The 26,270-nt window shown below is 54.7% G+C and overlaps 1 protein-coding gene across 5 annotated transcripts in view; it reads left to right on the top strand.

The window, feature by feature from the left end:
• The window catches only part of OTOF (otoferlin), an 82,982-nt gene that overhangs the window by 35,374 nt on the left and 21,338 nt on the right, over positions 1-26,270 (top strand). For all 5 annotated transcript variants that reach the window (XM_005533022.2, XM_088053016.1, XM_005533021.2 and 2 more), the window contains 21 exons: positions 5,115-5,188; positions 6,748-6,874; positions 7,367-7,421; positions 8,068-8,199; positions 8,574-8,636; positions 9,426-9,510; positions 10,675-10,834; positions 11,990-12,176; positions 13,383-13,569; positions 14,699-14,922; positions 15,784-15,892; positions 16,352-16,535; positions 18,543-18,663; positions 19,212-19,312; positions 19,720-19,810; positions 20,705-20,821; positions 22,533-22,685; positions 23,122-23,311; positions 23,632-23,756; positions 24,256-24,390; positions 25,322-25,483. In XM_005533022.2, coding sequence (XP_005533079.2) covers positions 5,115-5,188; positions 6,748-6,874; positions 7,367-7,421; positions 8,068-8,199; positions 8,574-8,636; positions 9,426-9,510; positions 10,675-10,834; positions 11,990-12,176; positions 13,383-13,569; positions 14,699-14,922; positions 15,784-15,892; positions 16,352-16,535; positions 18,543-18,663; positions 19,212-19,312; positions 19,720-19,810; positions 20,705-20,821; positions 22,533-22,685; positions 23,122-23,311; positions 23,632-23,756; positions 24,256-24,390; positions 25,322-25,483 — 2,782 coding nt within the window. The remainder of the gene's footprint in view (positions 1-5,114; positions 5,189-6,747; positions 6,875-7,366; positions 7,422-8,067; positions 8,200-8,573; positions 8,637-9,425; positions 9,511-10,674; positions 10,835-11,989; positions 12,177-13,382; positions 13,570-14,698; positions 14,923-15,783; positions 15,893-16,351; positions 16,536-18,542; positions 18,664-19,211; positions 19,313-19,719; positions 19,811-20,704; positions 20,822-22,532; positions 22,686-23,121; positions 23,312-23,631; positions 23,757-24,255; positions 24,391-25,321; positions 25,484-26,270) is intronic.

Here is a 26,270-nt window from a genome sequence, read left to right as displayed (position 1 = left end):
CATTGCTGGGGTGTCCTGGGCATCCCGGTGGGTCCCTTCCCACTGGGAATTCTGTGATTCCGTGATCCAACAGCTCCTGTGCTCACATTGGGCTGCCAGGTTTCTTCAGCTTCCGCCTTCCTTTTATTCCCAGCTGTTTTCATGGATACCAGACCGGGCTGTTCCCCCGGGAGCCAGATCCTCTGGCTCAAATTTAAACTCAGCTCCGGGGAACGATCCTGGAATCACCCCCGGGAACCATCCCAGAGGTCCCTCCCGGCTCCTGTTCCTTGTTTTGTGGTTTAAGGATCAATTCACGGCACGTCTGTCCACGGATGGACCCTCCCAAATAACGGGATCAAGCAGGAGGCGGAGATGAGACGGAGAAGGAGGGAAATGTCCTCAGGGAGAGGGCAGAGTCAGGAAAAACGGGAAGAGATCTCCCAGCTCCGGGAAGAGGCACAGAGGGATTGAGGGTCAGGATCTTCCCAAGGGTGGTGGGTGTAGGATGAACCCGGCAGAGGGATCTGTCCCCTGGAAGAACTCCTGACAGGTGGAATTCCTGCAAGGAAACGAGCCACGGGAATGCTGTTCCCTGCTCCCAACTCTCAGTAAAAGGCAGTGATTAAAGCATCCTTTTATCCATGGATAATTCACCAGGAATGGGATCTTCATCTGGAAGCTGGCCAGGAGAGAGGCTGCTCCCAGCTCCCTGCAGTGGATCCAGAATCCCTGTGGATTCTGGAGATCCCCACGGGTGAAATCCTAAAGGACAAAGCCAAGAGGAGCAGCAGCAGGGTTTGTGGAACGGGAGATGATCCATGCTCAATCCCAGAAAATCCATGGGAAGAGCACTTCCAGAGGCCGGGTGGAGTCCCTGGTGTCTAAGATGGATTTAAACTTCGTTGGGAATTCATCCCGACTTGGGATCAGTATCAGGATGTTCCATCCTCCACCCCAAACTTGCTGGAAGCCAGCTGGGAAGCGATGGAGCGGCAGTGGCTCCTCCGGAGCTCCGGTTCTTCGGGAAAGCGGGAGAAGGACGGGTTCTGGCCTAGGAGGGCTCTTGGAGCGGTGGCGGCAGCTCAGGTTCCGCAGCTCCGCGGATCCTCATGGAATATTCATGTGGAGATGGTGTCAGCTCTCCGCCAGCCCCGGCGTCCCACCGGCGCCGTCGGGAGCGTGGCGGGAGCAGCGGAGGGATCGGGAAGATCCCACAAAACCCCCACTGTGCCCACGGAGGAAACTCGGAGGGATCCCCGATCCCTGCTCCGTCCCCTCCGGCGCTGGAATGGATGTGCCACCATAGAGGCTCTGCCATTCCCGCCTCAGCTCTTCCAGAACCTTCTCCTGCAGGGCCGGGTGAAGGTAGAAGCCGGGATGGGAAGGGGGAGGCGTTTGGGATTGGGCAGGGCTCACCCGGCTTGGGAAAGGGACGGGTGGGGATTGGGAAGGGGTTGGGAATCGGGATGAGCCACTGGGAAGCTGCTCCAGCATTTGGATGGCTCCGTCTTCATCCTCATCCTGCTCCTTCCCTTCTTCCCAGCACCTGCTGAGTGCTGCCAAAATCCGCCAAAATCCACCAAAATCCACCAAAATCTGCTGCTCCAGAATTTATTCCTTTGTCTCTTTTTTTCCTCTTATTCTTTTTTTCCTCCCCTTATTTTTCCTGTTGGTTTTTTTTCCCTTTTCTCTTCCCCTTATTTTTCCTGGTGCCTTTTTCTCCTTTGGAGTTTTTTCCCCGCTTTATCCTCAGCACTTTTTTTTATCCCAGCAGTTCTCTTTGCCCACATTTTTTCTTTCCTCTATTTTTTCCCCAATTTTTTTTAATTCCCTTCTGATTCCTCCTGGGGTTTCTTTCCCAAATTTTTCTGGGCATTTTTCCTTTTTTTTTTTTGTTTTCTATTTTCCCCTTGCTCTTCCCTCAGGTTTCTTTCCCTCCTCACATTTTATTTTCCCTCCACATTACCCCTCCTCCCCCCTTTTTTTTCCTTTTTTTCCCCTGCTTATTCCTCCTAGGGTTTTTTCCTAAATTTTTCTGGTTTTCCCTTTTCCTTTTCTATTTTTCCCCCCTCATTCCTCCATCCCTATTTTCCCATCTCCATTTTTCCCCTCTCCATTTTTCCCTCCCCGTTCCCTCCCCTTTTTCCCCCAGTTTCTTTTCTTCCCAATTTCCCCTCCATTTTTCCATTTTCTTTTTCCTTTTCTCTCTCCTCATTTTACCTTTTCTCTTTTTTTCCTTTTCCACTCTTTTCCTTATTTCCCCCTTTTCCTCCTTTTCTCTTTTTTGTTGCTTTTCCCAATTTTTCTTTATTTTCCCTTTTTTGTTTTAACCCTTTCCCCCCTTTTCCCCCCCTCTTCTTTTTCCCTTTTTTTTCCTCTTTCTCCCTTCTTTCCCCCTTTTCTGTTTCCGTTTTTTTCCCTTCCTCCATCACCCTCCAAACTCCGTTATTCCCTCCCATTCCCTTCCCAAGCCGGGATGGGCATGGACGCAGCAGCTGGAATTCTGTTCCATGGAGGCACCTGGAGCCCTCTGGATTTTTCCCTCCCATCCACCTCACCCTGTGGATTTTCCAGAGGCTTTTTCCCATCTCCAGGTCCTTTAGGAGCACCTGGAGCTGCGGATCCCAATTCCTTCCCTGCGTCCCTGCTCCAGGAGGGATGAGAGGCGTGATCCCGGCTCCCACACGGATCTCTCGGGAAGGGGCTGGGTTGGGATGGGTCTCAGCACACATTCCTGGATTCTGGATTGGATCAGGTGCTTAATCCCAGGTTTTCTGATCTGAGGGATCCGAATCCTGGGTGTCCATGGACAGCTGGGAGAGGACCCTGACGGGGTTTTCCCTGCTGAGTCCATCTCCAGCTGCTCCTCACTTTGGCTTTCCTTCCCATGGAGCCTCAGAAATTCCCAGGACAGGGATTTTATCCCTGAGCATCCACAAGCAAACGGCAGCTCTGGGACTGGAGGGATTTTTTTGCTCTCAACTTCTAAGAATTTCGTGGAAAAGACAGGAATGTAATCCAACCAACCGGGAGGTGTGGCTGGAAGGAATCTCCATGGCAGAGAGCGGTCTGGGAGCAGAATTCCAGAGCCTGAGCCATGATTCCAACATTTCCTCATTAAATAAATAAGTTTGAGAAGAGCTCCCAAGGGTCCCATCCCCCGGGTGCTGCCTGGTGGGATTACAGATCCAGAATCCTCATCCCTACCTTTTCTCCATGGAAAACTGCATCATCCTGCAGCATCCTGGGAATAAATCACAGCTCCCAGAGGCCGGAGTGTTGCTTTAGTCCCAGGTTTAAATAATTCCTGGATCTTATACCAGTTGGATTCCCTTCCCTCAGATACGTTATTTTCCTATTTTCCTTAATTTTCTCCCCGCCCGCTCCGGCTCTCTCTGCAGAATTCCAGGGGTTATTTCCAACCAGGATGCACCATGGCTGCAATTCCAGGGTTTCTTTGGCCTTGGGAAAAAATTCCCAAGGGTAAAACTTGACCCTTTGGCCCGACCCAGAGGTGGGACTGGGAAATCCCACAGGTTCCGTGGTGTTTCCTTGTGGGCAGCACATCCCAGTCCTGCAGAATCCAGGAGCTCTGGATCCCCTGGATCCCCTGGCAGCCAGATGGAGGTGAGGTCTTGGTGAGAGGTGAGGTCCTGGTGAGACATGAGGTCCTGGTGAGAGGTGAGGTCCTGGTGAGAGGTGAGGTCCTGGTGAGAGGTGAGGTCCTGGCTGGAGGTGAGGTCCTGGCTGGAGGTGAGGTCCTGGTGAGAGGTGAGGTCCTGGTGAGAGGTGAGGTCCTGGCTGGAGGTGAGGTCCTGGTTGGAGGTGAGGTCCTGGTTGGAGGTGAGGTCCTGGTGAGAGGTGAGGTCCTGGTTGGAGGTGAGGTCCTGGTTGGAGGTGAGGTCCTGGTGAGAGGTGAGGTCCTGGTGAGAGGTGAGGTCCTGGTGAGAGGTGAGGTCCTGGCTGGAGGTGAGGTCCTGGCTGGAGGTGAGGTCCTGGTTGGAGGTGAGGTCCTGGTTGGAGGTGAGGTCCTGGTTGGAGGTGAGGTCCTGGTTGGAGGTGAGGTCCTGGTTGGAGGTGAGGTCCTGGTTGGAGGTGAGGTCTTGGTGAGAGGTGAGGTCCTGGTTGGAGGTGAGGTCCTGGTGAGAGGTGAGGTCCTGGTTGGAGCTGAGTTCCCAGTTTGGAGCTGAGGTCCCAGTTTGGAGCTGAGGTCCCAGTTTGGAGGTGAGGTCCCAGTTTGGAGGTGAGGTCCCAGTTTGGAGGTGAGGTCCTGACTGGAGCTGAGGTCCAGTTTGGAGCCCCGTTACATCCAAGCTGCCCCAAGAACATCTCCAGCAAACTGGGAAAGTTTCCTGCACTCCCACTGATGGGAATTAGAAATTAAAATTTATTAAAATTAAATCTTCAATTAAATTAATCTCCAATTAAAAACATTCCCCTTTCATGGGGTGGGGAAGTTTGGGGTGTTTAAATTTTGGGGTGTCTGAATTTTGTGGTGTTTGAATTTCAGGTAGCTCAATTTTTGGGTGTTTGAATTTTGGAGTACTTGAATTTTTGGGTGTCTGAATTTTTGGGTGTCTGAATTTTTGGGTGTCTGAATTTTTGGGTGTCTGAATTTTTGGGAGTTTGAATTTTGGGGTGTCTGAATTCTTGGGTGTCCGAATTCTTGGGTGTCTGAATTTTTGGGAGTTTGAATTTTTGGGTGTCTGAATTTTTCGGTGTGAATTTTGGGGTGTCTGAATTTTGGGGTGTCTGAATTTTAGGGTGTCTGAATTTTAGGGTGTTTAATTTTTTAGTCGTTTCATTTTCCGGTGTCTCGGAGAGAAATTCCATGAACTGGGTGGGAGAGATGAGGAGTGGGAACACAACCAGGACTCCCAGCAGGGACTCTGCGCATGGGGAAACAGAGTTATCCCAAACCGAGGCATTCCCAGAGAAAAAAATGGGATCCAAGATTCCAGGGCTGTGAATCCCACTGCTCTCCTGACTCTGCCTCTGGAATATTTCCTGTTTTCAGCTGACATTTCCTCTTTTCCTTCTGGAAAAAATCTGTCCTGCCTCCCACTGGTGTCCTGGAAAACACTAAAACACAGGAATTAATGGGAATTCTTGTTCTCCCTCTCTTCACCCAGAGCTGGAAAAGGAGTTTTTTCAGCCATGAAGCTTGGGAAGACACGTCCGTCCAAGGATGAGCATCGGAAGCAAGGTACGCTCATGGAATGACGGTGGATTCCTGGAAGTGGGAGAGGAAGGGCGGGCTGTTCCCTGGCTGGGGCTGGAATTGAATACCTCTGGAAAGGCAGGAGAGGGCAGCAATTGGAAATTCACTGCTCTTTCCATTCAGACCCCAGGATCAGTTTTCCACAGCAAGGAAAAGCAGGAATGTGCGTCTACAGGCTGGGAAAAGCCTCGGTGTGGGTCGTGGTTCTGGGAAAAACTTCCCCTCGTTTCCAGCCAGGTTTGAGGATAGGAAAAGGGAATTTTGCCTGGGATGCTGGCATGGAAACCTGGGTGCTCTTCCCAGAACCTGGGTGTTCCCCTCATGCTGAAAGCTCCCAGCAGGACCACGGGAAAACATCCGGGATGCAAAGGCAGGAACAGAGCAATTGGTGCTCCGGAAGTGTTTCCACAGGCTGGATTTATCCGTGGTGATGGAATGGTCACTGTGTGGTGTCTGCATGGCCAGGAGGCTCCTGATCCCACTCTTTCCAGGAACTTCCAGCTGTCCCACACCTTTCCTGGGCTGGGATTGTGATTCCGACCCTCGGCCGCTGGATTAGGGATGGGTGGATGTCCTGGACCTGCCGGCCAAGCCAGCATTACCAATGTTCTATGGGTGCTTCCCCCTCCCATCCAGACTCCTCCTTTGGGTTAGATCAGGACCAGCCTGGCCTTGGAGCAGCCACAGCTGCTCTGGGAATTCCAGCCCAGCCCCTCCACACCTTCCCAGACTGGAATTCCTTCCCAAGATCCCACCCCAATCTCCCTTTTTCCAGTGAGAGCCATTCCCTGTGTCCTGCCCCTCCAGCCCTTGGCCCCAGTCCCTCTCCAGCTCTCCTGGAGCCCCTTTGGGTCCTGGAAGGGGCTCCAAGGATTCCCTGGATCCTTCCCTTCTCCAGGTGAGCACCCCCAGCTCTCCCAGCCTGGCTCCATGGCAGAGGGGCTCCGTGGTCACCTCTGGAGCGGCTCCAGCAGCTCCGTGACCGTTCTATGCCAAGGATCCCAGAGCTGGAGGCAGCAATTCCCAGCTCGTGTGACTCTGGCTCAGCCTCAACCTCCTGGCTGAGTCAAGGACACTCTTTCCCCCAGGAAAGGAACATTCCAGCAGCTCCTTCCAACAGGAACCCAGGCGTGGGGATGTGCCAGTGGGATCTGCGCTCCTGCAGTATTTCCTGTCGGGAATGACCCATTTCTCCCATTTTTTCACCCCTCTCTCTTCCAAGCCAAGGAATTGTTTGTCTTTGCGGCATCTCTTGTGCTCCTCAGATCCCCAGCTCAAATTCTCTCTCACTCCCTGAATTCAGGGCGTTGTCATTATTCCTTATTTTTCCTTCCCAAAACCCTCCGCAGTAATTCTGCCCGGATGGAATTCCATGACATCTCTTTGATAACCCCTTCTCCGAGCAGCTTGTCCGAGACCCGACCCGGTTCCCATTGTTTTTGTCTTCCCGGCCGAGGGCATGGATTGGTTTCCTTTCTCTCAGCCTTGAATTATTCACAGATGGAAATTCAAACCGGAGCCATTCCTTTGTCCCCTTCCTGCAGACGATCCGGCTGTTCTGGAAACAGAAGACCTGGATAGAAAGGCCATGAGATACGGAGCAGGCCTGGAGCCAGACACCATCTCCCTGGCCTCTGTCACCGCTGTCACCACCAATGTCTCCAACAAAAGGTGAGATCCAAGGATTGTGCCAGCGGGAGGTGAGGACAGGCATCCCAAAATTTCCCTGACACGGGGAATGTTGGAAATCGTTGTCCTGGGCTGGTTTTTTTTGGAATATCTGACCTGCAGCAACGATCATCAGGGTTCTGTGGAGCCTCCCAGGGCTGAAGGAGCATTAAGGGTGACCCTGCTCTCGTAGTGAGAGGGGTTTGGGACAAGGACCTGGCGGGGCAGGACACAGGGAATGGCTCCCCACTGCCAGAGGGCAGGGATGGATGGGATATTGGGAAGGAATTGTTCCCTGGGAGGGTCTGGGATGGAATTCCCAGAGAAGCTGTGGCTGATCCATCTCTGGAAAGGTCCCAGGTTGGGCTGGACAGGAGCAGCCTGGGATGGTGGTAGGTGTCAGGCTCCGGATGATCTTTTTCCTACCCAAACCATCCCATGATTCCATGAATTCCATCCGTGGTTTGACCAAGGGTTTCTCCTGCCTCTCCCAAGGTCCAAGCCGGACATCAGGATGGAGCCGAGTGCCGGGAGGCCCATGGATTACCAGGTGGGTGACACCAACCTGCGCCCTCAGGGTCACAACCTGGGCTTGGGGACATCGTTTGCAGGGACCAAGTTCCCGGGGAGGGGGTCTCAACTCACTTGGCTTGGGACCAGGACATCCCAAGAGCTGGAATTTCACCGGTGGAGCCGTAAACTCGGGATTAAGTAATTGAGTAGGTTTGCTGTCCAGCATGTGAAACCCAGAGAGCCCAAACTAAGCCCAAATTAGTCTCTCCTGGAGGTTGTCTCCATGGAATTTCTCCTCGGAGCAACCTGGGATAGCAGGATGTGTGCCTGCCCCTGGCAGGGAGTGGAATGGAATGAGCTGTAAGGTCCCTCCCAATTCCAATCCACTCCATGATCCCGTTGTGTTTTCCAGCAGAAGTGAAGCCAGTGGGATCGCTCCCTCTGATCCCGCAGCTTGCTTAAATCCATTGGATTTTCCACGTTGTGCCTGCACCCTGGGGCTGGAACATCCGGGGATTCCTGGGATCTCCTGCATCCCACACCCTGCCAGCCCCTCCTCCTCCTCTGTGTCCCAGTGGGAATTGCACTGGGAATTCCCCTCGGTCAGAGGTGGGGGGGGGAATGGGTGAAGGCAGCCTGGAGCTGCTCCCGGGACGCGGAATTTTGGGAATTCCTCTCCCCAGGTCAGCGTCACCATCATCGAGGCCCGGCAGCTGGTGGGGCTCAACATGGACCCCGTGGTGTGCGTGGAGGTGGGCGAGGAGAAGAAATACACATCCATGAAGGAATCCACCAACTGTCCGTACTACAACGAGGTGGGTCCAGCCCCGGAGCCGCTCCAACTCCTCCGGGCAACTCCGCCCTCGATCCGCTGATTTCTCTCTTATCCGTGGGGTTTTTTTGGGGGGGGTGAAATTCCTTTTGGAACGAGGTGAAATCTCAAAGCACGCAGGAGGAAAGAAGCCTTCGCCCTCTAGAATTTTCTGATGGATGATTCCCGGGTTTTCCAAGAAATCTGCGCCTCCGTTGGCTCCCCACGCTCAGCGGAGGATCAGCGATCCGTGTGGTCCCACGGACGCATCCCTGCTGGGCCAGGGGCTGCCGGAGCTCCCCCAGGCAGCCGCAGCTTCTCCGGGGGGTTCCCAATCCCGAGGGATCTCACCCCTCAGCATTCCTCTTTCCCTTCCAGTATTTCGTCTTCGATTTCCACGTCCCCCCAGATGTCATGTTCGACAAGATCATCAAGCTCTCCGTAAGTGTCCCTGATGGTCTCGTCCTTCTCCTGTCTGGGGGGCTCTGGAAGCAAACTGCCCAATTTTGGGAAGGATTTAAGGTCCTTGATGAGAGATTCCCAACAGGAATTCTTTTCTGCAGAACCCCCGAATCCCATTTTTTCTGTTCCAACCTTCACTCCTGGTTCTGCACAGCTCCTGCTCTCCCTGCGTCCCTTCGTGGGTGATCTCTGGTATTCCGGAGCCAGGCAGAACAAAACCTTGGAATTCATTTATTCCTGTGGAGAAGAAAGACCTTCCTGAGCCTGGCCTGGGAAATTCCTGGGCCGTCAGAGCCTGGGAATGCTGAGAGCAAAGTTGAGATTTCAGTCCACCCAAAACCTGGAGAAGATTTCCAGATCCCCTGCCCAATTAGGGAACATTAATTAGGACCATCCATATCCATCCTGGTGCCAACCGGCCCTACAATTCCTCCCAATTTTCCTCAAATTCCAAGCATTCTAAAGGCTCTTCCCTCAGTTAAATATCCCAGCGTTTGTTGCTGTAGAGGCTGGAAAAGGGATTTTGCTCCAAAAATTCATTTCTTTGCATTTTTTTGTTCATTCCAAATATAAACTTCCCAACAATTCCACCAATCAGGAGCTGCCAACCCCATTGGGCCTCTTGGTGTCCTCAGAATCCTCCCCAGACCAAGGAAAACTCCTCAGCTCCTTTCCCATCCGGCAGCGAAGACCTCTGGAATGGCTTTGTGGCTCCCAGGGAATTTTCCAGGGAAAATTCCTGAGTGGTTTTCTCCTCTTGATTCCCAGGTGATCCACTCCAAGAACCTCCTGCGGAGCGGGACGCTGGTGGGGTCCTTCAAGATGGATGTTGGGACTGTTTATACCCAGCCTGGTGAGCGAGTGTTGTTTATAACAACAAAATTCCCGGGCAGAGTCTGCGCCAGCTCAGTGGGGTGAAATTCCTGGAAAAGGAGTCAGGCAGGGGCTGGTTTCCTTGGAAAATGCTTTCCCAAGGTATAAACAAGTCCCCTGGACTCGCTCGTAGCTCAGGGAAGAGCACCCGGCTCCTCTGGACAAGGGTCTATATCCCATCCTGGAATCATGGAATCGCGGGACGGTTTGGGAGTGGTGGGACTTTAAAGATAATTTAATTCCACCCCTGCCATGGGCACTCCCACTATCCCAGAGAACTCCAGGCTCTGTCCAGCCTGGCCTTGGACACTGCCAGGGATCCAGGGGCAGCCACAGATGCTCTGGGAATTCCAGAGGAGCTCCCCACCCTCCCAGCCAGAAATTCCTTCCCAAGATCCCAGCCCCGCTTTCCCAGTGGGAATCCATTCCCTGGCTCCTGGCCCTCCAGCCCTTTCCCAAATCCCAGCTCTCCCGGAGCCCCTTGAGGCTCGGGAAGCGGCTCCGAGGATTCCCTGGATCCAGCTCTTCTCCAGCTCTCCCAGGTGCCACTGAGATCCCTCCTGGGTGCGCTGGCCTCCATCCCTGCCCTGCCCAGGAAGAAGCCCCAGGTGACATTCCCAGGCAGGACATCAACATTCCAGACAGGAATTTCCAGGGCTGGATCCTTTGCCTGCCTTTCATCCGAGCCAGGAATGCACCTGGAAAAGGGAGAGGGGTGGATTAGAGCTGCTGATCATGGAGTCCAGCCATCCCCAGCACTGCCAAGGCCAACACCGAGGTGTCCTCAAGTGCCACATCCACACGGCCTTCAATCCCTCCAGTTTATCCTGGGGTTTCTCCACCTTCAATCCCTCCAGTTTATCCCGGGGTTTCTCCACCTTCAATCCCTCCAGTTTATCCCGGCGTTTCTCCACCTTCAATCCCTCCAGTTTATCCCGGCGTTTCTCCACCTTCAATCCCTCCAGTTTATCCCGGCGTTTCTCCACCTTCAATCTCACCAGAGACCCATTGGAAAACAAATTTCCCAGGGGTTTGTTGGGATCCCTCAGGCTCAGGGCAGGTCCCACGCCTTGCAAGGCCGTGTCCTGGTGGCGTTGGCCGTGTCTGGTGGTGACAAAGGTCTCTCTTGTCCCCTGGGCTGCAGAGCACCAGTTCTACCACAAATGGGCCATCCTGTCCGACCCCGAGGACCTCACGGCCGGCCTCAAGGGCTACCTCAAGTGTGACATCGCCGTGGTGGGCAAAGGGGACAACATCAAGACCCCGCACAAGGCCAACGAGACGGACGAGGATGACATCGAGGGGTAGGGATCTGCTGGGATCCGCTTCTCCCCGGCTCCCTTGGGAATGGCTTTCCACCTCTTTCCCTTGGGTGGGATAGCAGGATCTGAACCTGGGGCTGGTGGCAAACGCCGAGCTGTGAGAGCAGAGGGACCGATCCGGCGCTTTTCTGAGAGGGAATGCGTGGTGCGGGTGCAGTTCCAGGTGATCTCCAGCACACAGCTGTCCTTCCTGTGGGGTCAGACCTTCTGCTGCTGGTGGAACTCTACTGGTGTCACCCAGCCTGATGTCCCCAGTCTTTACCTAAGACTCCTGATGGATCTGGGGTGGGAAGATGAGATGGGATGGGCTCTCACAACCCAAGGCAGAGCAAGGAAGTCTGGATGAGGTTTCCCAGGCTGTAGACAGGGCTCTTGAACTGCCCAGAACATCCCAAAGGTCAAGGAACAGAAATCAGGAGCTTTAAGGCTTGATTCCAACCCCAAAACTTTTCCAGCTAAATAAATATCTCCATTTCAAATCTGCCTCTCAGGCACATCCCCACATGGAATCATGGAATGGTTTAGGTTGGAAAACACCTCTGGGATTGAGTCCATCCAGTCAGAAACCACCAGCACAGCTCTCCTCATTTGCTGGGGTTTGAGGAGCCACCTCCAGTACTTTGGGCTTCATTCCATGCTGTAGTTGTGATGTTCTCCTACTTGTTCCTAAAATCCTGGAATGGTTTGTTTTGGAAGGGATCTTCAAGATCACTTTGTTCCCACCCTCCTGCCATGGGCAGGGACACCTTCCACCAGACACGCACAACTCCAAGAATTGCTAGAATTCCCCTAGGAATATTTTGTCCACAGCATCCCCATGGGCTCATCTCTTCCTGCAGAGGAGGAAAGCCACATATTCAAAAACCCAAATGGAAGGAGCTCATTTCATCCCCAAAATCATCCCCCCCAGCTCCCCTTGATAAGGAACAAACAACTCTTCCCGGATCCCATTCAGTCCATTCCTATGGAATGCACTGGAAGTGGAAGGAGCTCGGAAAATGGAGCAGCTTCTCCTTGGCCTTTTATGGGATCTCAAAGGTTGGAAAAGATCATCTGAGATCATCCCATCCAACCTTCAGTCTTCCCTGGCCACCCCACCCCAGCAGCTGTTCCCAACTCCACCCCCTGACATTCCAGGAACCTCCTGCTCCCGGACGGGGTCCCCCCGGAGCGGCAGTGGGCTCGGTTCTACATCAAGATCTACCGTGCCGAGGGGCTGCCGCGGATGAACACCAGCATCATGGCCAACGTCAAGAAGGCCCTCATCGGGGAGAACAAGGACCTGGTGGACCCCTACGTGCAGGTGGCCTTTGCGGGGCAGAAGGTGAGCGGGCAGGTCCCAGGGTGGCCATAGGAGGTGACACAGGAGGTGACACCAGCAGGGCCACCAGGAGGCCAGAGATGGTCTCGGTCATCCTTGCACAAGTCAGGATGGGCGTGGTGTCACCTGGCACATTGGGATGGGTGTGGTGTGGTGTCACCTGGCACATCGACATGGGTGTGGTGTGGTGTCACCTGGCACATCAGGATGGGTGTGGTGTGGTGTCACATACCACATCAGGATGGGTGTGGTGTCACCTGGCACATCAGGATGGGTGTGGTGTGGTGTCACCTGGCACATTGGGATGGGCATGGTGTCACATAGGGATAGGTATGGTGTCACCTGGCACATCAAGATGGGCGTGGAGTCACCTGGAACATTGGGATGGGCATGGTGTCACCTGGCACATCAAAATGGGTATGGTGTCACCTGGCACATCAGGACGGGTGTTGTGTGGTGTCACCTGGCACATTGGGATGGGTGTGATGTCACCTGGCACATCGGGATGGGCATGGTGTCACCTGGCACGTCGGGATGGGTGTGGTGTGGTGTCACCTGGTGCATCGGGATGGGTGTGGCATCACATGGGGATGGGCATGGTGTCACCTGGCACATCAGGATGGGCGTGGAGTCACCTGGAACATTGGGATGGGCATGGTGTCACCTGGCACATCAAAATGGGTGTGGCATCAAATGGGGATGGGCATGGTGTCAACTGGCAAATCAAAATGGGTGTGGTGTCACCTGGCACATCAGGATGGGTGTGGCATCACCTGGCACATCAAAATGGGTGTGGCATCAAACGGGGATGGGCATGGTGTCACCTGGCACATCAAAATGGGCGTGGCGTCACCTGGAACATTGGGATGGGCATGGTGTCACCTGGCACATCAAAATGGGTGTGGCATCACCTGGCACATCAGGATGGGCGTGGCGTCAGCTGGCACATCAGGATGGGTGTGGTGTCACTTGGCACATTGGGATGGGCATGGTGTCACCTGGCACATCACGATGAGCGTGGTGTCACCTGCCACATTGGAATGGGTGTGGCATCACCTTGTTTTCACTCTCCAGGATGGGTTTGATCCCTCTCCAGTTGAGGAAGGGGATTCCTCACTCAGGAATGGCTGGAAGGGAGCAGCTCAGGTGGCGAGGGATAGTTTGGAAGATCCAACCCTTGTCTGATATCCGTCGCTTCTCAATTCCCAGGGAAAGACATCCATACAAAAGAGCAGCTATGAGCCCCTCTGGAATGAACAAATCATCTTCACAGAGATGTTTCCCCCACTGTGCAAACGGATCAAGGTCCAGATCCGGGACTCGGACAAGGTCAACGACGTGGCCATCGGGACCCATTTCATCGATCTGAGGAAGATCTCCAATGAAGGGGACAAAGGTAAAGTTGAAGTGGGGGCATTCCTTTGGCAGAGCTCCCAAAGTTTTCCAGGCTCCTCCCCACCCCTGGAATTCCTTGGTGCTCATCTGGAGAGACCCTGATGTCCTGAAATGTGAGAGGTTCCTGGACCAACACCCTGAAAACCAAGACCCATCAGAGGACCTTCAGCCAATGCCTGAAAGCAGAGACACCCCAGAACAATTTGCTCTTCCGAAAATTCCATGGATGGGATGAGCATTTTTCAGGCTCCCCATTCCCACACGTGGGCAAAGACGGGAAACCAGACATGGGACTGGAAAGGGGCTAACGGGGGGTTCTCCTTCCCCAGCCCTCAAAATGGGGAATTGCTGAAGACCTGCCCAGTTCCCATCACTGCCTTCCTGCAAATTTTCCCCGGAAATAAAAACCCAGGAGGCTCCGGGGGGAGCTTTGGGTTCTGCACAACATCCTGAAATGAGAGGGCAGCTGAGGGGGAGCAGGGACAGGACGAGAGGGAACAGGGGAGGGTCAGGTTGGATTTTAGGAAAATTCCTTCCTGGAAGTAGCTGTTCATCCCTGGCACGGGTGGAGTTTCCATCCCTGGAGGAATTTAAAAGCCATTTGGATGTGGCACTTGGGGACATGGGTTGGTGGCCTTGGCAGTGCTGGGATCCGAGAGAAAAACTGCTGGAAAAATCTGCAAATGCATTAGGCAGCAGATGGAGGTAAAAGACTTAAATCCTTCCAGTCACCCTGGCTGGGCCAGGGCAGGCTCAGCTTGGACAGCAGCAGGAATTTCTGCCTGGAAAGGGAGCTCAGGCCTTGGCAGGGGCTGCCCAGGGAGCTGCTGGAGTCTCATCCCTGGAGGTGTGCAGGGAATTCCTGGATGTGGCACTCAGAGCTCTGGGCTGGGGACAAGGTGGGGATCAGGCACAGCTGGGGCTCCCTGGGCTGGGAGGGATTTTCCAACCCCAGTGATCCTGGGATTCCCTGAAAACCGTCTCCATGGATGGCGCAACCGCACTTCCATGGACGCTGGTCCATATCCCAGCCTGTGCCACCACACAGAGACCACGCACCAACCACGAGCACCAAGACGTTCCCTTCTCCCTTTCTGTCCCCTTTCCACCTGCCCATTCCGTCCCCGCAGGTTTCCTGCCCACCTTCGGCCCCGCCTGGGTGAACATGTACGGCTCCACCCGGAACTACACCCTCATGGATGAGCACCAGGAGCTCAACGAGGGCCTGGGCGAGGGCGTCTCCTTCCGTGCCCGGCTCCTGCTGGGCCTGGCCGTGGAGATCCTGGACACCACCAACCCCGAGATCAACAGCTCCACCGAGGTGCAGGTGGAGCAGGCCACGGCGGTGGCTGACGTAAGTGACCCCACAGATGTCCCCGTGACCCCGCAGCATCCCAGGGGGCAGTCTGGGGTCTCGGGAATATCGTACTGTTACCTTTGGTCTCACAAATTGAGGATTTCAAGTGTTGTCCCAGATGTTCTTCATCCCACAGAGCAATGGAAGGAAATCTCACAGGATTCCAGGTTTTAGGATCATTCCAGTGCTCACTTCCCTTAGGAGCGCTGGGAATGTCAGCGACATTGTCTGGCACTGGCACAGCATTCCCAGAGAAGCTGTGGCTGATCCATCCCTGGAAGTGTCCAAGGCCAGGCTGGACAGGGCTTGGAGCACCCTGGGATAGAGGAAGATGACCCTGCCCATGAAACCAGATGATCTTTAAGGTCCCTTCCCACCCAAGCCATTCCACGATTTCTATCATCTCCTGAACTTAGGGATGTTTCTCCGTGTGGGAAATACACGCGGACAGTGACTCATCCCCTAATTCCAGTTGTTCCGCTCATATCCTGATGGGTTTCAATCAGAAACCAAGGATCTCACTGATTTCCCAGCCAGGGGGAATGAAACCACCTGGAAACAGAACTATTCCGATTCCATGGGAGCATCCAGGCACCTGGATTTGTGTGCTTTGATCAGTTCGGTGGGGGTGAACTCAGGCTTGTATTCCTGAATTTCCCTGAGAGCCCCTCCTGGGCAAGGGGTGATGGGTCCCAACACAGTCCAAGGTTATCTTTAATTAAAAGATATTAAAATGAAACCTTTAATTAAACACTCCCTACAACGAGCCAAGAAGTGGGAGACAGAACCCTCCTGGTCCCTTTGGAAATGGCATCCCGAGGGATGGACCCTCAGCCCTGGGATCTGTTTCTCCTGCAGAACTGCAGCGGGAAGATGGAGGAATTCTTCCTCTTCGGAGCCTTCCTGGAGGCCACCATGATCGACAGGAAGATCGGGGACAAACCCATTAACTTTGAGGTCACCATAGGTTGGTTGTTTTTTGGGGACTGTGATGGGTTGTGAAAATCAGAATCCGAAGCTGGGAGTGGGGTTTATTCCCGATTTTTCATTCCAACCCCTGTTAGAGCGGGTCTGGGGAGCGGGGAATGGCTCCTCCGTGGGCATGAGGGATGTGGGACCCCACGTCCCGTATTTTGTGCCTGCTGGGCTGTGGCCAGGGGAGCCGATCCCTCTCCCATCCTGGCTTTGTGCTCCGGAGACGGCAGGTGCAGGAGGGAATGTATTCCCAAAGGGATTGAGAGGGGACAGGAGCAGGACACAGACACCTCTCCCTAATTTCCAGCTCCTGGATGTGGTTCCAGGAAGTCAAACTCTGACATTCTCTGTGATTTCAGCAGAGAAAACTTCTGCCAACCCGAATTCAGTCCCAGAGCTGCGAGTTCCAACCCTGTGAACCGACTCCGTCTTTTTTTTTTTTTTCCTTGAGGTAACTATGGCAACCAGGTGGATGGCTCCAGCAAACCCCTCCTGCGGAGGAAGAAGGAGGGAGGTGATGGGGACGAGGAGGAGTCGGAGCTGCTCCAGAATTCCAGTGAGGATGAAGGTGGTGAGGATGGAGAGCTGGTCTCTGTTTCTTCATCCCAGCCCATGAAGCCTCTGGTCACAGACAGGTCAGTGTGTCCACCTGGGCACTGGGTCACTGTGTCCACCTGGTCATGGACAGGTCAGTGTGTCCACCTGGATTTGTGTGGTCACTGTGTCCACCTGGTCATGGACAGGTCAGTGTGTCCACCTGGATTTGTGTGGTCACTGTGTCCACCTGGTCATGGACAGGTCAGTGTGTCCACCTGGATTTGTGTGGTCACTGCGTCCACCTGGTCACGGACAGGTCAGTGTGTCCACCTGGATTTGTGTGGTCACTGTGTCCATCTGGTCGCAGACAGGTCAGTGTGTCCACTTGGGCACTGGGTCAGTGTGTCCACCTGGTCATGGACAGGTCAGTGTGTCCACCTGGATTTGTGTGGTCACTGTATCCACCTGGATTTGTGTGGTCAGTGTGTCCACCTGGTCACGGACAGGTCAGTGTGTCCACCTGGATTTGTGTGGTCAGTGTGTCCACCTGGTCACAGACAGGTCAGTGTGTCCTGGATTTGTGTGGTCAGTGTGTCCACCTGGATTTGTGTGGTCAGTGTGTCCACCTGGTCATGGACAGGTCAGTGTGTCCACCTGGGCACTGGGTCACTGTGTCCTCCTGGATTTGTGTGGTCAGTGTGTCCACCTGGTCACAGACAGGTCAGTGTGTCCACCTGGATTTGTGTGGTCACTGTGTCCACCTGGATTGGTGTGGTCACTGTGTCCACCTGGTCACGGACAGGTCAGTGTGTCCACCTGGGCACTGGGTCAGTGTGTCCATCTGGTCACAGACAGGTCACTGTGTCCACCTGGATTTGTGTGGTCAGTGTGTCCACCTGGTCATGGACAGGTCAGTGTGTCCACCTGGGCACTGGGTCAGTGTGTCCACCTGGATTTGTGTGGTCAGTGTGTCCACCTGGTCACGGACAGGTCAGTGTGTCCACCTGGGCACTGGGTCAGTGTGTCCATCTGGTCACAGACAGGTCACTGTGTCCACCTGGATTTGTGTGGTCAGTGTGTCCACCTTGTGTGGCACTTGCGGACACGGGTCAGTGGTGGCCTGGGCAGTGAAATCCCAGATGGAAAAACTGCTGGAAAAATCTGCGAATGGATCAGGCAGGAAATTGGGATTAAAAAGCTCAAATCCTCTGCCTGGCGAGATGTGCCCGGGGAGGCCTGGATTTGCATCCCAAGGACTGGGATAAGAAAGATAATTGGATTTAAGATTATGAGATTTGCTTCAGGTGGATTTCTATCAAGTTTTAGCAGTAGATTGGCGTTAATTTAATTCACCGTCGGATTAAATCAATTGGGAAAAGAAAATCCAGTGAAGTGTCTCCCTGGAATTCCCTCCCTGTTTCCATGAATATGCAGCAGAGTTAAGTCCCTCTGGAATTCCCTCCTCTGTTCCTCAGCTCCTTGTCCAGCTGAATCCCAAGGGGAGATGAGAAGTTCCGATGCTTTGGGGCCTCTCCCACCCCGTTTTCCCAAAAATCTCCAGCCTCTGGGAGCTGGGGGCCTCCCGCTCAACCACGGGGCTCTGCTGACATCTGGTGGGAATACCCGGGAAGAGCTGGATTTGACTCCTGGGGATTCCAGGTGCAGCAGGATTCCCCTTTCCTGGTGGTGGATGCCGGCTCATGGCCAGCGCTCCAAGAGTGTGGATCGCCCTTCCTTTGGCAGTGCCGTCACCATTCCAAGGACAGGTTGGGCAGGGGTGGGAGCAGCTGGGAGAATCCCAGGATGGCCTGGGTGGGAAGGGATCTTAAAGATCACCCAGTTCCAGCCCCGACAGATCCCAGTGTCCCAGGCTGCTCCAAGCCCCGTCCAGCCCGGCCTTGGCCATTCCCAGGGACGGGGCACTGCGCCCATCCATCCTGGGCCTGGCACCGGGAATGGCCTCGGGAGAAACGGAGCCTCTGCTCTCCAGGATGCAGCTCCTGAGCTCCTGTACCCCCTTTCCCAGCACGGCACATCCCGGGAGAGCGCCGGGATGGGGTCCAGGCCAGGACCCCACGGAGTGTCCCTCCTGCCTCCCCTTGCAGGAATTACTTCCACCTGCCCTACCTGGAGAAGAAGCCCTGCATCTACATCCGGAGCTGGTGGCAGGACCAGCGGCGCCGGCTCTACAACGCCAACATCATGGACAAGATCGCGGACAAACTGGTCAGGGGTGGACAGGGGTGGACAGGGAGGGACAGGGAGAGACAGGGGTGGTCACAGGTGGACAGGGATGGACAGGAGAGGAACAAGGGTGGACAGGGAGGGACAGGGATGAGTAGGGGTGGACAGGGAGGGACAGGGGTGGTCAGGGGTGGTCAGGGGTGGACAGGAAGGGACAGGGGTGGACAGGAAGGGACAGGGGTGGACAGGGATGGGCAGGGGTGGACAGGGATGGGCAGAGATGGACAGGGAGGGACAGGAATGGACAGGGATTGACAGGGATGGACAGGGAGGGACAGGGGTAGCCAGGGATGTACAGGAATCGACAGGGGTGGTCAAGGAGGGACAGGGATGGACAGGGAGGGACAGGAGTGGTCAGGGAGGGACAGGGGTGGACAGGGGCAGACAGGAAGGGACGGGGTGGTCAGGGAGGGACAGGAGTGGACAGGGAGGGATGGAGGAGACAGAGCTGGGACACAAGGCTGGCATCCCATCCACAAAGCCGGGTCCCCAGCCCCCCACCCCTCATGCTGTCCCCATTGGTGCTGCAGGAGGAGGGGCTCAACGACGTGCAGGAGATGATCAAGACAGAGAAACCGCACCCAGAGCGCCGGCTCCGCGGGGTCCTGGAGGAGCTGAGCAGCGGCTGCCTGTGAGTGGCACGTGGGAAGGGTGGGAATGTCACCTCACCGTGCCTTGTCCTCGGGATGATGGGACAACATTCCATGACACTGGCACAGGACCGGATCTTTTGGGCTGGAGCACAGTGCTTCCGTCTGCACCCCAAACACCCCAAAGCAGCGGTGAAAACCTCAGTCCTGTGGCCTCCACGGGCTGGTGGCTCCTGGTGGCTCCTGGTGGCACCTGATGACACCTCCTGTCCCTTTCCTGACTCTGAGTCTGCACTCTGAACCGGCCTCTTGTCCACAGTTTTGTTGGAGATTGGAGGGAATGAGAGCGTTTCCCTCCAGGGACGTGGCTAGGCTGGCAGAGACCTCCCTGGGAAGGGAATTCCCTGGGAATTCTCATGGGAATCACTGGGCCGGCCTTTCCCCACAGGCGCTTCCTGACCCTGGCTGACAAGGACCAGCATCACTCGTCCCGCACGAGGCTGGACCGGGAGAGGCTCAAATCCTGTATGCGGGAGCTGGTGAGTGGGACCTGGTCCCTAAAGGGGCTCCAGGAGAGCTGGAGAGGGACTGGGGACAAGGGAGTGGAGGGGCAGGAGCCAGGGAATGGCTGCCAGTGCCAGAGGGCAGGGCTGGATGGGATTTGGGGCAGGAATTGTTCCCTGGCAGGGTGGGCAGGCCCTGGCATGGGTTGTTCAGGGAAGCTTTGGGAAGCGTGGAGGAGGATTCCTGAGCAGGAGCTGGAATTTGGTCCATGGACACTCTGGTTTCCAGCCCCTGGGGGTCGAGGGCTTGGGGTTTAATTCTGAGCAGAGGAGCCCAAAGCCCACTCAGGTCTCACCCAAGCCCCAGGTGTCATCGGGGCCTCTCCTGCATCCCCTCCACCAGACTCTGGAAAGAATTTAGGAGCACAGAAGAGCTAGAAAGGGGAATTTTGGGAATCCCGCAGAGCAGAGTGCCCCAGGGACAGAGGTTTGGGGGTGATTTTGGGAACCCCACAGAGCACCCCAGGGACAGAGGTCTGGGGGTGGTGGCCCTGTCCTTGCCCAGGATGTGCAGGAGAGATGGACGAGGAGCTGGTGGCTTCTCCAGCTGGCACAGCAAAGGACACCAGCTTCAGTGGCCAGCTGCATCCTCGAGAGCCAGGAATTGTTAAATTCCACACGTTCCTATGGAAGTTCCAAGGATCAGGTGCTCGGTGACAGCGGGAGAGGCATCTTCCTTAAGCCACCCCAAAGTTCTCCAAGCTCAGGTGATACCTTTGGGGTGACATCTTCTCCTGAGCTGTCTCTGCCCTCTCCAGGGCTCTCCCATGCCAAGGTCAAAAAAAAGGTGTCAAAAGGTGTCCACCCCGGCGTGGTGGGATTGATTTCCTTTGTCTGAGCTGTGTCCTGATGTCCCGGCTGTCCCCACAGGAGAACATGGCCCAGCAGGCCACGGCCCTGCGCTCCCAGGTCAAGAGGAACACCATGAAGGACAAGCTGAAGTTGGTGCAGAACTTCCTGCAGAAGCTGCGGTTCCTGGCGGACGAGGTGTGTCCTTCATGGGAAGATGGGGCTCTGGCTGGGGCAGCTCATGGAGACAGAAAGCTGGGATGGATGATGGATGATGGATGGATGATGGATGGATGATGGATGGATGGATGATGGATGGATGATGGATGGATGGATGATGGATGGATGGATGGATGGATGATGGATGGATGATGGATGGATGATGGATGGATGATGGATGATGGATGGATGGATGGATGGATGATGGATGGATGGATGGATGATGGATGGATGATGGATGATGGATGGATGATGGATGAGGGATGGATGATGGATGGATGGATGATGGATGGATGATGGATGATGGATGATGGATGGATGATGGATGGATGATGGATGATGGATGGATGGATGATGGATGGATGATGGATGGATGGATGATGGATGGATGATGGATGGATGATGGATGGATGGATGGATGATGGATGGATGATGGATGGATGGATGATGGATGATGGATGGATGATGGATGATGGATGGATGGATGGATGGATGGATGATGGATGGATGGATGGATGATGGATGGATGATGGATGGATGGATGATGGATGGATGATGGATGGATGATGGATGGATGATGGATGGATGGATGGATGGATGGATGGATGGATGGATGGAGACCTCCAAGGGCAGGTGAGGTCCCTCTGCAAGGAGCCATTCCAAGTCCATGAGCTGCCCCATGATCCCTGTGCGCTCCTGGGTGGGAATGATCTGATGTAAAAGAAATTAAAGAGTTTCCCAGGCAGGGACAGAGCTGGGTCCTCCTGCAGCACAGCTGGAGATGTTTCAGCGGGTCTCTGCCATGGAGGGATCTTGTGGATCCCTGGGAAATCAGGAAGTGGAAGATGAGACATCAAATCCCAGACTGGTTTGGGTGGGAAGGGATTTGAAATCCCATCCAGGTCCAACTCTGGCACCTTCCACCATCCCAGGTTGCTCCAAGCCCCATCCAGCCTGGCCTGGGATCCAGAGGCAGCCACAGCTGCTCTGGGAATTCCAGCCCAGACCCTCCACACCTTCCCAGCCAGGAATTCCTTCCCAAAATCCCATCCAGCCCTGCCCTCTGGCAGTGGGAGCCATTCCCTGGGTCCTGCCCCTCCCGGCCTTGTCCCCATTCCCTCTCCAGCTCTCCTGGAGCCCCTTTAGGTTCCAGAATGATTCCATGACATTTTTCCAGTTTAGGAGTGGCTCAGAGGGGGTTCTTGGCTCTCCCTGGAGCTGCAGCTGTTCCACCTCCTGCTTCCATTTCCCAGGGAAGGCTCCCAGCTCCATCCTTGGTTACAGCCAGGCCCTCCTTGGTCCTGACCCAATCCAGATTTGAGGAGTGATGGGCCCTGTCCAAACTGGGAACCTCTTCCCTAGAAAGGGATGAAGGAATGGCCACTGCCTTCCCCTCCCCAAGGCCAGGGAAGGAGGAGAGAAGGAAAACCTTCAGTCTTCCATGCCCAAATTTTTATTTTTTTTAAACTTTAACCAACGTAAGTCCCAGTTTCTTTCCTGATGGGCTTAGCTCTGAGCAGCTTTTTTGGAGTGGGAATCTCAAAACAATTCCGGTGCCCCCCAGTGTGACACTAGACACACCCATCTTCCATGGAATCTGTTGGATTTGCCTCCAGCAGGTCTCCAGCCCCACCGGTGCCTCCATGGTTGGAGCTGGGGCACTGACAGGGCTCTCCTGTGGCATTCCCAGCCCCAGCACACGATTCCCGACGTTTTCATCTGGATGATGAGCAACAACAAGCGCATTGCCTACGCCCGCATCCCTTCCAAGGACATCCTGTACTCCATCGTGGATGAGGAGATGGGCAAGGACTGCGCCAAAGTGAAGACCGTTTTCCTCAAGGTGAGGATCCGCCTGTCCTGGGGGAGCTGCAGCCAAGGGGAGGGAAAAGGAGGGAATTTGGGAGACGAGGATGAGAGTTTTCTATCCCTTTCTGCTGGGGTTTGAATATTGCAAGAATATGATCCATGCTCTGCTGGTAGGGGTGGAAATCTGCCCCTAGGGAGGCTGAAGCACCGGCCTTACCCAGTCCGGTAAGTGGGAAATGTTTGGGAAGAGGGAGATGTTTGATCCAGCTGGAGATCCAGAGAATTTCTGGCTTAGGAAAAGGAAACGACTGTGGGCAGAGGAGAATGCATGAGCCAGAGCAGTGTCATGATCCCAAAGGACCCTTGGGTTTAAGGAACAGCAGCACAATGCCCCAAAGAGATTGGGTTCTCCAAGAGGGGTCTGTCCATATTCCCATATCCACGTGAACTCTCCCATTCCTTGTGCCCAGCTCCCCGGGAAGAGGGGGTTCGGCCCAGCTGGATGGACAGTCCAGGCCAAGATGGAGATCTACCTGTGGCTGGGCCTCAACAAGCAGCGCAAGGACTACCTGAGCGGCCTCCCCTGCGGGTTCGAGGAGAAGAAAGTGCCCCGAGGCCAAAACCTGCCCTCCTTCCCACCCATCAGCCTCCTGTACACCAGTAAGGAGCTCCCATGGGATGGGGCACGGAGAGGGCGGGAGGGAGCCTGGCTGGACACCTCCTGGTCCAAGGGTTTCCAGGAGCTAAGGGGGAAATCGTTCCAGTTGTCTCAGGAGAGTTGTGGGGTGGGAACTGTGTCCCCTCATGCCAATCCTATTCAGAGTTGTTGCCCACGCAACAATGATGCCAAGGAAATCCATATTCATTTGGGATTTACGCTTTGAGTTGCGATCCTTCACCCATGAGCAAAACCAGGCTCCTGAGATGTCCCTTGGGTGGGCTCCCAGAGGCCATCCCATCCCATTCCCTCTCTCTTCCAGAGAAACAGGTGTTCCAGCTGCGAGCCCACATGTACCAAGCCAGGAGTCTGTTTGCAGCTGACAGCAGCGGCCTCTCGGATCCCTTCGCACGGGTCTTCTTCATCTCCCAGAGCCAGTGCACCGAGGTGAACATTCCTGGGATGCAGGCATGGAGGGATGCGGCTCTGCAGGCTCCACACTGCTCCCGTGGCACAGAATCCCATGATTAGGCTGATCCCATGCTCCTGTGGTGGGAGAGCAGCTCTGGAATTGGGCATTGACTCTTTCCAGGAGATCTCTCCCCAGGAGCCCATTCCCAATATATGTCCCACATCCCACTGGCTGTGATTCCCTGTGATTCCCTGTGATTCCCTGTGATTCCCTGCCGGTTTAGGCAGAACTGGGTCACGCTAAAGTGATTTTTTTAGTCTTCCCAGTCCAAGGGGTCTCCAAGCTTTATGAAGCCTGGACACTGGGAATAATCCAGCTCTGCTCATCTGCTATTGGATTGCTTCCCTCAGAAGAATCCTTGGGAAATTCCCAATGTCTCCCTGATCCAAAAAACACACAGCAGCCCCACCTGCCACCCTTTCCCAGGACCCTGGTCCATTCCTGCAGCAGTAGGAATCCCTCCCATTTTCCCAGGTTCTCAATGAGACCCTTTGCCCGACCTGGGACCAGCTCCTGGTGTTCGACAACGTGGAGCTGTACGGGGAAGCTCACGAGATGCGGGATGACCCCCCCATCATCGTCATTGAGATCTACGACCAGGACACCGTGGTAAGAAAATCCCAAGGAATTGTGCACGGTTTGGATGCCGGGATCTCTCCAGATTTGGAGGCAGAGGATTTGGGGAGCTTTTTTTCTCTCCTGATTCTTGGAAAATGGTCCTGTCACATCTACCATGGAGCTTCTGCTGCTCATAAATCTCAGATGTGGCTTGATGTATCTTATTTTTGGAGAGGGAAGAAAGAGGCTGCAGCCAAGGAGCCTTTCCATTTGGGAAAACTGCTCATCCCTGGCCTCCTTGCTGTCCCAACCTTCAGCTGTCCCCAACCTCCTTCAAGGAGTCATGACTGAAAGTTTTCCCTGGGCTTTGGCACATCAAAACCAGAGCGCTGATCTCATTCCTGGTCTGACCATGATGGGGAGAATCGCAGGGGTAATTTGGGAATTCCCATGCTGGATCCCCAACCCTAAGTGCTGCTAGGGAGAATTGCAGGGATAATTTTGGAATTCCCGTGTTGGATCCCCAACCTCAAGCACTCTTGTGAAGAACCACAGGGCTAATCTTGGAACTCCCATGTTGGATCTCCAACCCCAAGCACTCCTGGGGAGAACCACAGGGCTAATTTTGGAATTCCTGTGTTGGATCCCCAACCCCAAGTTCTCCTGGAGAGAATCACAGGGATAATTTTAGAATTCCCATGTTGGATCCCCAACCCCAAGCACTCTTGTGGAGAACCACAGGGCTAATCTTGGAATTCCCATGTTGGATCTCCAACCCCAAGGGCTCCTGGGGAGAACCACAGGGCTAATCTTGGAATTCCCGTGTTGGATCTCCAACCACTGCGGCTCTTGCAAAGAACCACAGGGGTAATTTTGGAATTCCCATGTTGGATTTCCAACCCCAAGTGCTCCTGGGGAGACCCGCAGGGCTGATCTTGGAATTCCCGTGTTGGATCTCCAACCCCAAGCACTCTTTCCGTAGGGAAAAGCCGACTTCATGGGCCGAACATTCGCCAAGCCGGTGGTGAAGATGTCGGATGAGCAGTACTGCCCCCCACGCTTCCCGCCACAGCTGGAATATTACCAGATCTACCGCGGCAATGCCACAGCCGGGGACCTGCTGGCCGCCTTCGAGCTGCTCCAGGTGCCAGCTGGACAAAGGGATGGGGAGAATGGATGCAGGGTTGGAATGGAGAGGGACAACTGGGAATGACCAGGAATAAGTGCCCCTGCACCTGGCCATTGGTCTGCTGAGCCCTTGTAGTCTCTCTTGGATGGATCAACCACTTGTTGTTCGTCAAAGACACCTGGAAGTGTCCGAGGCCAGGCTGGATGGGGCTTGGAGCAGCCTGGAAAGGCGGAAGGTGCCCTGCCTGTGGAATTCAGTGGTCTGCAAAGTCCCTCCCAGCCCAAACCATTCCATGATTCATGGTCTGGGGCAATGCCAGAGTTAAATTCTCCCACTTTTTTTTGTGCCTTGTGTTCTGAAAAAGCTGAAATGCTTTTCCCGTCTCCTTTTCCTGCCAGGGCAGGTGCTCATCCAAGCCCTTTTTCTCCCGATTTTCCTTGGACTGGGGGAATTGCTCACATGGAATATTTTATCTTTCCCAAGCCCTGGACTGGAAATGGGACCTTAAAGCTGCTCCTGGGCTGAGCTCCGGGACCACATCTCCATTTCCTACTACAGCCCAGCAGATGCAATTCCAGGATGGAGCAGCTCTGGGATGGGATACATTGCTGGGCTGAGAAGTTTGGGATGCTCTGGGACTGTTCTGTGTGGAAGGACAGCTATTCCCAGCACCTTCTGCTCCTATGTTTTCCTCTTCCCAGAGCACCTGCCCTGGGCTCTCAGCCCTCTGAGACACCCCAGATCCAACAACTGGGACCAGTTCCAGTTGGGACACAGCCCAGGTCCCTCTGGAATTTGCCCC

This window comes from Pseudopodoces humilis, chromosome 3 (assembly GCF_049639895.1).
Source record: "Pseudopodoces humilis isolate 2021_Gansu_Grassland_sample_001 chromosome 3, ASM4963989v1, whole genome shotgun sequence".
NCBI lineage: Eukaryota > Metazoa > Chordata > Aves > Passeriformes > Paridae > Pseudopodoces > Pseudopodoces humilis.
The sequence above is the reverse complement of the archived record's forward strand: the minus strand, read 5'-3'. Positions and strand labels throughout refer to the sequence as shown.